At 48.8% G+C, this 11,667-nt stretch overlaps 1 protein-coding gene across 1 annotated transcript; it reads right to left on the bottom strand.

Annotated features, from left to right (window-relative positions):
* Positions 1–443: 443 nt before the first annotated feature.
* Positions 444–11,126, bottom strand: WDR73 (WD repeat domain 73). The gene is made up of 8 exons (XM_033145917.1): positions 11,040–11,126; positions 10,134–10,201; positions 9,655–9,743; positions 9,385–9,473; positions 7,746–7,813; positions 5,084–5,248; positions 3,502–3,888; positions 444–705 (listed from the first exon to the last, which is right to left on the bottom strand). The coding sequence occupies exons 1-8, from the start codon at positions 11,102–11,104 to the stop codon at positions 467–469; spliced, it is 1,170 nt and encodes a 389-aa protein (XP_033001808.1). The 5' UTR covers positions 11,105–11,126; the 3' UTR covers positions 444–466.
* Between the last annotated feature and the right edge of the window lie 541 nt (positions 11,127–11,667).

The raw sequence follows: 11,667 nt of genomic DNA, 5'->3' as shown, positions 1-11,667 counted from the left end.
GTCAAAACCGGAAACATGAAACAGGACACCGAAACGTAACGCAGGATAAAATCAGAACGACACCGGTACAACTGTGAAAGGAAGTACAAACCTGGCACCTTAAAAGGTCATTGTGTAGGCATCAGGTTCTCTTTGGGGGGGGACGACACTAAAAAGACCCCCAGTTTTGTAGCCAGTCCTGCGTTCCTATGTGACACAACTTGCAGAAGTTTGCAGCCACAGAGAACTGAAGGTTATCGGGTCTGGACTTCTCTCGAGTTAAAAAAGACGAACCATTAGGAAGAACTGCCACGCAGGGCGAGCTCCACAAAGATGCAACACCCCCCCCAAAAAAAATCCCCTCCTTTGCAACATATCCCAAGTGCTTCGGCTGCAAGAAGAGTTCCAGGGGGCTGCGACTGGACCCCTAACATTTCTCCAGTGCGCAGTGCAGAGAACTGCAGCCGGGAACCACACGCTGCATGGGCTAGCTGGCCGCGCAGAGCTCAGACCAGTCCCACACGTGCAGCGACCCGTCGCTCGCCACCGACAGCAACGTCCGGGGCTTGGAGGGGTGCCAGGCATGGGTTGTGGTGACCGGGGCTGCGACTCCAGCTTTGCCCGCCCCGCTGAAGACGTGCCCTTTGTGGACGAAGGCCGGTTTGGCGTCCTGCACGGAGGGGCCCCAGTGCTGTGTGTCGTAGACCCGCACGGTTCCATCGAAGCCTGCAAAGGAGGGAGGAGAGGGAAGGAGCGTGGAAGGTACCTAACAGGATCGGGGCCCTGGCAAGGGCAGCATCCTGCTCTCTCACAAGCAGGGCCTCTCCACCCACCCCCTGCGGTTCCCACCAGCTGGTATTTGGAGGTGAAACTGTACCCCAACAGCGGAGGATGAACAGGAGAAGGGGCACAGGCCCCCGTGGTTGCACCCGCGCATGCAACATCCAGATAAATGTTGCTCCAGCCATGCTCAGGTGTCATAGACCTGCAGAGCTGGAAGGGACCCCGAGGGTCGTCCGAAATTCACCCACCCTGCAACGCGGAAATCCTTTTAAATCAGAAGCCGTGAAGGTCCTGTGTGAGTGCCTGGAGGCGGTTGGAGGATGGATGAAGGGTAACAGATTGAGGTTGAATCCTGACAAGACAGAAGCAATGTTTCTTGGGGGACAGGGGGCGGGCAGGTGTGGGGGACTCCCTGGTCCTGAATGGGGTAACTGTGCCCCCGAAGGACCAGGTGTGCAGCCTGGGAGTCATTTTGGACTTGCAGCTGTCCATGGAGGCACAGGTTAATTCTGTGTCCAGGGCGGCTGTCTACCAGCTCCATCTGGTACGCAGGATGAGACCCTACCTGCCCGCAGACTGTCTTGCCAGAGTGGTGCGTGCTCTGGTTATCTCCTGCTTGGACTACTGCAATGCGCTCTACGTGGGGCTACCTTTGAAGGTGACCCGGAAACTGCAATTAATCCAGAATGCGGCAGCTAGACTGGTGACTGGGAGTGGCCGCCGGGACCACATAACACCGGTCCTGAGAGACCTACATTGGCTCCCAGTACGTTTCCGAGCACAATTCAAAGTGTTGGTGCTGACCTTCAAAACCCTAGACATCCTTTGTCCTGAAAGAGCGTCTCTACCCCCCATCGTTCTGCCCGGACACTGAGGTCCAGCTCCGAGGGCCTTCTGGCGGTTCCCTCCCTGCGAGAAGTGAGGTTAGAGGGAACCAGGCAGAGGGCCTTCTCGGTGGTGGCGCCCGCCCTGTGGAACGCCCTCCCATCAGATGTCAAGGAAATAGACAACTGTCTGACTTTTAGAACAAAATAAAAAATAAAAAAATTCCTTCCAGTGGCATCTTAGAGACCGAACTAAGTTTGTTCTTGGTATGAGCTTTCGTGTGCATGCACACTTCTTCAGATACACTGAAACAGAAGTCACCAGATCCTTAAATATAGTGAGGGAGTGGGGAGGGGTATGACTCAGAAGGGGTATTTACTCATTATATATAAGGGTCTGGTGGCTTCTGTTTCAGTGTATCTGAAGAAGTGTGCATGCACACGAAAGCTCATACCAAGAACAAACTTAGTTGGTCTCTAAGGTGCTACTGGAAGGAATTTTTTATTTTTTATTTTGACTACAGCAGACCAACACAGCTACCTACCTGTAACTGAATATTTGATGAATTATTGTATTTTAATATTTTGCTTTTTTTGCAAAGAAAAACATTTATTGAATAGCTTCACATATTACAGTAATAAACATAAGGCAGCCCTGTTTAAAGAAGCTTTTAATGTGTGATATTTTAATGTATTTTTATTTTTGTTGGAAGCCACCCAGAGTGGCAGGGGAAAACCCATCCAGATGGGCGGGGTATAAATAAGAAATTATTTATTTATTATTATTATTATTATTATTATTATTATTATTATTATTATTATTATTAATCGAATTTATATACCACCCTACACCTGGAGGTTTCAGGGCAGTTCAAAGAATAAAATATAAACTATAAAACCACAAAATACATAATCAAAATTAAAAACAACCCAGTAACTCCCCACTCCCCCCAAAAAACCACATTTTAAAAGGGCATAGGATCTTCACAGCATTTAAAATATTTGCAATTTCGCAGCTTGGTAGCAGCTACTCTGGAGAATGAAGGGAGGTTCTGCTGCAGAGCCTGGCTGCTGGGCAAGAGGCTACTGTAACCCAGCCCAAAGGGTAGCTCTCCACTGGATAGGATTCCCATTTTACAGAAGCGGAGAACCGAGGCTGTTTTGCCAAAAGCTCCCCTGTCAAGTCAAAGGTTGTGTCTCCAGCTAGAGAGGGTCCCTGGGGTGGGTGACTTGCCCACACACACCCATTCCCTCGGGCTTTGTGAAGCCCTCGAGCCAGGACTAGGACGCGGTTGGCATTGTGGTCTAAACCACTGAGCCTCTTGGGCTTGCTGATCAGAAGGTTGGTGGTTCGAATCCCCGCGATGGAGTGAGTTCCCGTTACTCGGTCCCAGCTCCTGCCAACCTAGCAGTTTGAAAGCACGTCAAAGTGCAAGTAGATAAATAGGTACTGCTCCGGCGGGAAGGTAAACGGCGTTTCCGTGCTCTGCTGTGGTTCGCCAGAAGCAGCTTTGTCATGCCGGCCACATGACCCGGAAGCTGTCTGCGGACAAACGGCGTCTCCCCTGGCCTCAAAACGAGATGAGCGCCGAAACCCCATGGTCACCTTATCCCAGGGGATAAACAACTACCTGACATTTAGAAAATACCTGAAGGCAGCCCTGTTTAGGGAAGTTTTTAATCTGTGATATTTTAATGGATTTTAATATTTGTTGGAAGCCACCCAGAGTGGCTGGGGAGACCCAGCCAGATGGGCGGGGTACAAATTAATAATAATAATAATAATAATAATAATAATAATAATAATAATAATAATAATTAGCAGCATGACATTAGCAGCGAAATTTCTCCCTACCCCCAAATTGCAGCACAAACGGGACCAAAAAATACCAAGGTCTCTGCCGCACAGACTTACCTGAGATGGCCAGGTGTTCTCCAAGCAGAGGGGAAAAGGAGACAGAGAGGAACCCTGCCCCACAAAGGCCACCCGTGGGCACACAGCACTGAGCCATCTTCACGGGTCTCGCGGGGTTTCTGAGGTCCGTAAGCAGGACACGACCGGCAGAGGAGAGGCGGGCCACCAGCCGCCTGTCCCCGGAGGATGGCAGTGGGCCGCAGCAAACTCCAGCACTCCAGCTCTTCCCAGGCAGCGCCTCAGAGACGTGGGCATCCTCGGAGACCCCCAGGAGCCCCTGCGGCAGCCTGGTGTCGGCCAGGAACAGCTGCCCCTTCGTGCCGCAGGCCAGGACGGCGGCTTCGTCCAGGAACTCCAGTGTGGCAATCTCGTCGGTGCTTGTGGAGCCTACAGAAGCGAACAAGAGCACAAGGGGGTCGTGGAACTGTAGGGTTGGAAGGGACCCCCGAGGGTCATCCAGTCCAACCCCCTGCAATGCAGGAATCTCAACTCAAGCATCCGTGACAGTTGGACACCCAACCTCTGCTAAAAACCTCCAAGGAAGGAGAGCACACCGACTCGAACGGCTCTTCCTGTCAGAAAGTTCTTCCCGGTGTTTATTCGGAATTTCCTTTCTTGCAACTTTTGAGGGGTTTATCGGTAGCTGGGGCACGAGACTCTTAATCTCAGGATTGTGGGTTCAATCCCCTCGCTGGGTGAAAGATTCCTGCATTGCAAGGATTTGGAATAGATCGTGGTTCCTTACGGCACGAGAATTTTATGATTTTGCAATTTGGCTATCTGCTGTCCGCTGGGTTCAGCTGATGGACAGGAACGCAAAATACGGTGAGCTTTCCAGGCCAGGGACAGACAGCAGTCTCATAGCTCAGTCAGTCGAGCATGAGATTCTTAAATCTCAGGGTCGTGGGTTCGAGTCCCATGTTGGGCAGAAGATTCCTGCGTTGCAGAGGGTTGGACGAGGTGAACCTCGTAGTCCGTTCCAGCTCTACAATTCTGTTCTACTAATTGGTCTGAAACCCTTCTTGCCCCTGGGTTTGTAAGAAAGTAAAGGCCTTTGGGGAAATGATATATAATGAACTGAAAAAAATGTTGAAATACACATTTACAAAAAAAAAAAAAACCCAGGAGCCTTTCTATTTGGCATCATAGGAAGAGAAATACATAAGCAGGATAAATACGGTGATCTTTCCCAGTACTTTGGCCACCTCATGAGAAGAGAAGGCTCCCTGGAAAAGACCCTGATGTTGGGAAAGATGGAGGGCACAAGGAGAAGGGGACGACAGAGGATGAGATGGTTGGACAGTGTTCTCAAAGCTACTAACATGAGTCTGACCAAACTGCGGGAGGCAGTGGAGGATAGGCGTGCCTGGCGTGCTCTGGTCCATGGGGTCACGAAGAGTCGGACACAACTGAACAACTGAACAACAACAACAACAGGCCGGGGGCCTTTCAGAACTTCCCATCCTGTGGGGCATTCTTTGCCAATCTGGCATACCTCCAGACGTTTTGGAGGGGTCGCTGGGGCTGGCGGGAGACCAGCAGCTTGGCAAAGAGGGTTTTATCCTGCGAGACCGAAAGCTACCTGCCACGAAGACGGTTCTCCTGGATTCCAGCTCCGTCACCTGAACATCGCTGACCCGCAGGCCGTGAAGGACCCACGCCGGTTTGGAGAAAGCGGTCGCAATCTTCGCCCAGCAGTGCTCCTCTCCTCGCGCGGTACGGATAGCGTAGAGAAGCTTAATAACATCTGGGGGGGGGGGGGGAGGAAGGGGAAATACAGTTACCCCCAAGGTATGGCTGTGTGTGTGTGTGTCTCTACGCTCTCTGTAGCTCCCACAATCCCCGAGTCCCTATGCCCTGTCGGGGCAGGTGGTGTTGCGAGTGAACCCAGTTGCCTTTGAAAAAGAACAAGTGAAGGAAATAACAGAAGGGAAAGAAGCAAAACTGAATATGAAGTTCAGAAGAAGAAACTGGACTGGGGGAATGTTGGGGGGAGACCGGTGGGGGATGGGGAATGTAAAGGGAACGGTGATGATGGACAGGAGTGGGGTGGGGTAAAGTAAGAATTAATAGAGATATTATAAAGGCTGACCACGGTACTCCGACACCAGAGGGGAAACGGACTATGAGATGTAAGAAATGTTTAGGTTTTGATAATATGTGTTGTTTTTTTATACATTTGAAATTGGAATCAGAAGAATTATAGGCTACAGCACAACAAAGTTAAGTGAAGAGAGGATAAAAGAAGTGGAGATGTGGAATATGATGTTTTATTTGATAAGAACAAGATTTAGGATTTAAGATATGTGGATTATAATTGTAAGATTAAGGTTAAATGTAAGAAAGTAGATTTAACAATGCTACAAAGTTACTAAAGAAGATCAGAAATGAACGCAGAAGAGAGGATGTGAGGAAGTCCCAAGTTTAGGATTATAAAGAGGATAAGGATGAGTAAATAACTGGTTTGTTTGTCTGTATTTTGTGTGGTTTTTGTAGTGTATGTATTTGTGTTTTGTGTATTTCTGTTATTAAAATCCAATAAATTCTTTTGGGGGGGGAAAGAAAAGAAAAATAACTCTCAAGGATCACAGGCACAGAGGTTTGGAGAAAAAGAAAGGAAGATTTTATTGCCGGCAGCAATAGGCCCAGTAGGAAATGGTTCCCAAAGGACCGAGCACCGTTGGGCTTTTGGTTGTAACTGGAAAAGCCTCAAAACCAGTTTAGCACTCGGAGTGGTGTCCAGCTACGCTTCCTTCTGCGTTTCCCTGCTTCTCCAGCGCTTTTGCAGAGTTGCTCAAACTGAACTATATGCTGGGTCCTCGGCCTTTGTACCCCTTTTGACATCACACAAAGCACCACAACATTTACCAATAAACTTGGGCATAGCCCTTCCTATTGACCCTATAAAGATTACTTCTTCCTTCCAAAATTTCAGGATACATGTCCCTTATTAGGCATTGCTCATTAGTGATTTCCGTATGTCCAGCATTATCAGCAAAGCAAAGCAAAAATTTCCCTTTTGACAGTAATGGCGTAAATCCCCTTTTATCAGACATCCTGGAACATCTATATGGAGAGCAACCAAGTTTCATATCCTGCCTTGCAAGACATCATCATGTCATCCTGACCTGGGTGTCTGTAGAGAATGTCCCTCTTTCATCTGAAATGTGCATTTCATCTGAAGTGTGCATTTCATCTGAAATGTGCATTTCATCTGAAATGTGCATTTCATCTGAAGTGTGCATTCATCTGAAGTGTGCATTTCATCTGAAGTGTGCTTTCATCTGAAGTGTGCATTCATCTGAAGTGTGCATTCATCTGAAGTGTGCATTTCATCTGAAGTGTGCATTCATCTGAAATGTGCATTTCATCTGAAGTGTGCATTCATCTGAAGTGTGCATTCATCTGACGTGTGCATTTCATCTGAAGTGTGCATTCATCTGAAGTGTGCATTTCATCTGAAGTGTGCATTCATCTGAAGTGTGCATTTCATCTGAACTGTGCATTCATCTGAAGTGTGCATTTCATCTGAAGTGTGCATTCATCTGAAGTGTGCATTTCATCTGAAGTGTGCATTCATCTGAAGTGTGCATTTCATCTGAAGTGTGCATTCATCTGAAGTGTGCATTCATCTGAAGTGTGCATTTCATCTGAAGTGTGCATTCATCTGAAGTGTGCATTTCATCTGAAGTGTGCATTCATCTGAAGTGTGCATTTCATCTGAAGTGTGCATTCATCTGAAGTGTGCATTTCATCTGAAGTGTGCATTTCATCTGAAATGTGCATTTCATCTGAAGTGTGCATTTCATCTGAAGTGTGCATTCATCTGAAGTGTGCATTTCATCTGAAGTGTGCATTTCATCTGAAGTGTGCATTCATCTGAAGTGTGCATTTCATCTGAAGTGTGCATTTCATCTGAGGTGTGCATTTCATCTGAGGTGTGCATTTCATCTGAAGTGTGCATTCATCTGAAGTGTGCATTTCATCTGAAGTGTGCATTTCATCTGAATGCACATTGCGTGTGCATGCACACGAAAGCTCATACCAAGAACAAACTTAGTTGGTCTCTAAGGTGCTACTGGAAGGAATTTTTTTATTTTATTTTGTTTTGTCGGTAAGCAAACACTTCCACTTTGGCACTGCACCTCCCTTTCCCATTTCACCAAATCAGCCACAGCAACGCGTGGCCGGGCCAGCTAGTTCATTATAAAATACATTAAGCAGCGACTTGCCAATGGACACACCTGTTTCATCCTGCCCCACGTGCCACACCTGCAGGGAGCCATCTGGGGGGCCACTTGTCACCAGCAAGCTGCAGCCACAAGAGAAAAGAGGAATGCTTGAGAAAGGGGCAGGGCAAAAGGTGGGCTCCCACTCACACTCAAACCCTGGAAATGGGCGCACACTCCACTCTGTGCTGCAAGGACACTAGAAATACCGTATGTTTCCGTGTATAAGCCAAGTATTTAATGGGGGGGGGGGGAGAGATGCTAAAATTTTGGAGCCAGCGTTAAATAAACTTGAGTTCTTGTTATTAAATATACCAAGAAAAAAGTACACCAAGAACTCTGGCCAGTTTAAATTTCAACAGTGGGAATAAACCCTACTCACAAGTCAAAAATGAAACAAACTTAAGAATTAATTACAAACTTAAACAAGGATTACAGTTTCAAACTCACAAAAATATGTGTGGCACAATAATTCGTTACAGTGTAAGAATACAAGAGGTTTTTGAGTAACAAGAAATTCATATTAGCCCATGCTCAGAATGGCCGTTTCATGTATTGAGCCGAAATTCTGGGTCAGAAACCAGGACAGGGCCCTGTTTCGATATGGACACACCTTCGTCAGGTAGTTTTTTTAGGGGTCGTGTTAATTTGTTGAACTCGTATGACTATATCTTGTAATTTCTATGATATAGCAACTAGGTGTGGATAGATCAACGTGTATCTTGAGCTTTTCTGCGCATTTTCTGGGTGGGTGATTGGCGACTGCTTTTTGCAAGAGTGCAGGCGATTGGGGGCCTTGTCGGTGTGTCTGTGTGATTTGCACCCACCGCCCAAAAAAAGATCAACAACTCTGTTCAATCTCCCCCCATTTTCTCTATTTTGAGTCTTATACGTGGGGGCGTGTTATACACGGAAAAATAACGGTAATTTAGGTTCCGCTTGTGTACTGAATACTCTTGGCAGGCCTTGTACATCTAAATAACCAGAAAATAAGGATTTTCCTAATTTTATTTTTCTATTTTTCTCCTATAACCTATTTTTACTGTCTTTCTTTCTAACCCCCCCCTCCCCCCCGGCTTTTTGTATTTTTATTGTATCTAGATAATACTCTTTTAAGAAAAGGAAAGGATATTAAATTTTGTATTTTTCTCTATAAACCTTAATAAAATTTTATTTGAAATACAGGTGAAACTCGAAAAATTAGAGTATCGTGGAAAGGTTCGTTAAAACTTAAAAGGTGAAACTAATATATGAGATAAGACTCATGACGTGCAAAGCGAGATATCTCAAGCCTTTATTTGTTATAATTATGATGATTATGGCGCACAGCTGGTGAGAACCCCAAATTAACAATCTCAACTTTGGGGTTTTCATCACCTGTACGCCATAATCATCACAATTATAACAAGCAAAGGCTTGACATATCCCGCTTTGCGTGTCATGAGTCTATCTCATATATTAAACTCCAGTAGCTAATGAAAACATCTGCTTACATAAATGGATATTTTCCACGATATTCTAATTTTTCGAGTTTCACCTGCAGTCCAACATCCTGTTCTCTCAGCGCCCTGCAATCTTCGGAGGAAGGTTGGTGTGCAAATTTTACAAATGAAATAATAATTGGGGGAAGCCAAGTCTTTTCAGGACCACCGACCTGGTATTTGGCACGTGCTTCAGCATGTACACCGGGTGATCGGAAAATCCACCACGTTCAACCTTGAAATCTCTTTCTGGACATAAGCCCTGTTTAAAATAAATAAATAAATTTAGGGCCCACCCCAAAACCATCCTGCGGCTCAGGATCCGTGCCTGAGCCTCAGCAGGAAAGGGACCCAGGAGAGCATTTGCACAAATACCTCTCTATTCAGAATTTGGGGTGTGAGCCCCGGGGGCCCAAATAGGGAGGGGGGGGGTCTCTCATCACCTGGTTCTCCTTTGCGTACAGCCTCTGAGGCAGGAGAAGCTGGAGGATTTCATTTCTCCTTCCATTTTCATACCCTGCCACACAGATACCTAAAGAAATCAGACGGAACATTGTTCCTTTTTAAAATTCCAAGACAGTAAGTTTTTTTAAAAAAAATAAGGGGGGGCATCGAGATGTAGCAGAACTATGCTAGGAAATGGCACCGTGCCCAAAAAACAAAAAAATGGAAGGAGGGGGGAAATGCCAGCCCTCCTTATTACAGTATTTTCCAGCGTATAAGACGCCCCCCCACAACTTTTCCAGTTAAAATATAGAGTTTGAGATATACTCGACCGCAGATTCTCCACCCGGCGTATAAGACGACCCCCCCCCGACTCTTGAGAAGATTTCCCCGGGTTAAAAAGTAGTCTTATACGCCAGAATATACAGTAAGTTTCTAGAAACAGCTGTTCCCAAAGTGCCTGGGCACAAAAACTCACTTTTTTCTCCCGTCCACTCAATGACTCTGGTGGGATCGTGAAGCTCAAACAGGTGGAGATCGTTGTACCTGGCAAAACGGGGGGGGGGGGGGGGAGAAGTGGGATAGAGATGCAAGGAATGAAGGAATGAATGAATGGGCAGGTGGTGGACACTGAGCAACTGGGATGGCTCAAAGGGGCAGAGCAGCCCTCTCTCCCCAGTGGCCACTGAGGCAAAGTGGGAGCCCAAAGCGGGTGGCCCCCCCTCTTCCCCCTCCCCTCTTCTCCTCCCCTCCCTCTCTTTCTCTTTCCTTCACCCTCCTCTTCCCTTCCCCTCCCCTCCCTTTCTCTCTCCCCTCCCCTCTTCTCCTCCCCCCTCCTCCCTGATCTTCTCCCGCTTCTCTTCCCCCTCCCCTCCCCTTTCTCTCCCTTCCCTTCCCCTCCCCTCCTCCCCCTCCCTCTCCCCTATCTTCCCTCCTTTTCTCTTCCCCCTCCCCTCCCCCCAATCTTCCGCCTTTCTTTTCCCCTCCTCCTCTCCCCTCCCCTCCCTCTCCCCTCCCCTCCCTGATCTTCCCTCCTTTTCACTCCCCTCCCTCTCTTTCTCTTCCCCTCCCCTCCCTCTTCCCCTCCCTTTCTCTCTCCCCTCTTCTCCTCCCCCCTCCTCCCTGATCTTCTCCCGCTTCTCTTCCCCCTCCCCTCCCCTTTCCCTCCCTCTCCCCCCTCCCTTTCTTCCCTCCCCTCCCCTCCTCCCCCTCCCTCTCCCCTATCTTCCCTCCTTTTCTCTTCCCCCTCCCCTCCCCCAATCTTCCGCCTTTCTTTCCCCCTCCCCCTTTTCTCTCCCCTCCCTCTCCCCTCCCCCTCCCCTTCTTTCTCTTTCCTTCCCTCCCCTCTTCTCCCCCCTCCCTCCCCCCCCCCCCGCTGACTTACAGCCTCAAGGACTCCAGCAGCCACTCTTCCTCTCCCTCTTCTTCCTGCTCTCCTTCTCCCTCCATCCTCCTTCCCTCCCAAAACTTGCAACGGGAGCAGAGCGAGCGAGGGTGGCCCGTCACGTGAGAGCGCCCCGTCACGTGAACCGGCCCCTTCCACGTGTCTGCTCGCTTCCCTCCAATCGCCGGGCGACCGGGGTGGGCGGAGCCTCGCTGGGAGAAAGCCCCTCCCCTCCCCTCCCCTCCCGGCCAGCTGCTTCTTCCTCTCCCTTCCGAAAAGGAACGTCTCTCTCGCCCCGGCCGGACGGGACCTCCGCGCTGTCCTCTGGGTGCCCCGCGGGGTCCGTGGCCTTGGGGAATAAGAGTGGGGGGGGGCTCTCATGGCTCTCCCTCCCCCCGCCCTATTTTACCCATCACAACAACCCCGCTAGGTAGGCTAGGCTGAGAGGCGGCGACTGGACCCCCAGGTCTGGCCCCCTGGGGGGGGATTCGAACCCGGGTCTTTCCCAGAACAGCTTCTCCACACTGGCTCTGGGTGGGCTGGGTGGGCTTTTGGCTTTCCTCCGGGTTCTGGGTTCAAGGGAAAGTGTGCCAAGTGGTGGCCCCCACCATGGGTGACGTGTTAAGAG

The sequence above is a fragment of the Lacerta agilis genome, chromosome 4 (genome assembly GCF_009819535.1).
Source record: "Lacerta agilis isolate rLacAgi1 chromosome 4, rLacAgi1.pri, whole genome shotgun sequence".
NCBI classification, from domain to species: Eukaryota; Metazoa; Chordata; class Lepidosauria; order Squamata; family Lacertidae; genus Lacerta; species Lacerta agilis.
This window is presented reverse-complemented; position numbering and strand designations above follow the sequence as displayed.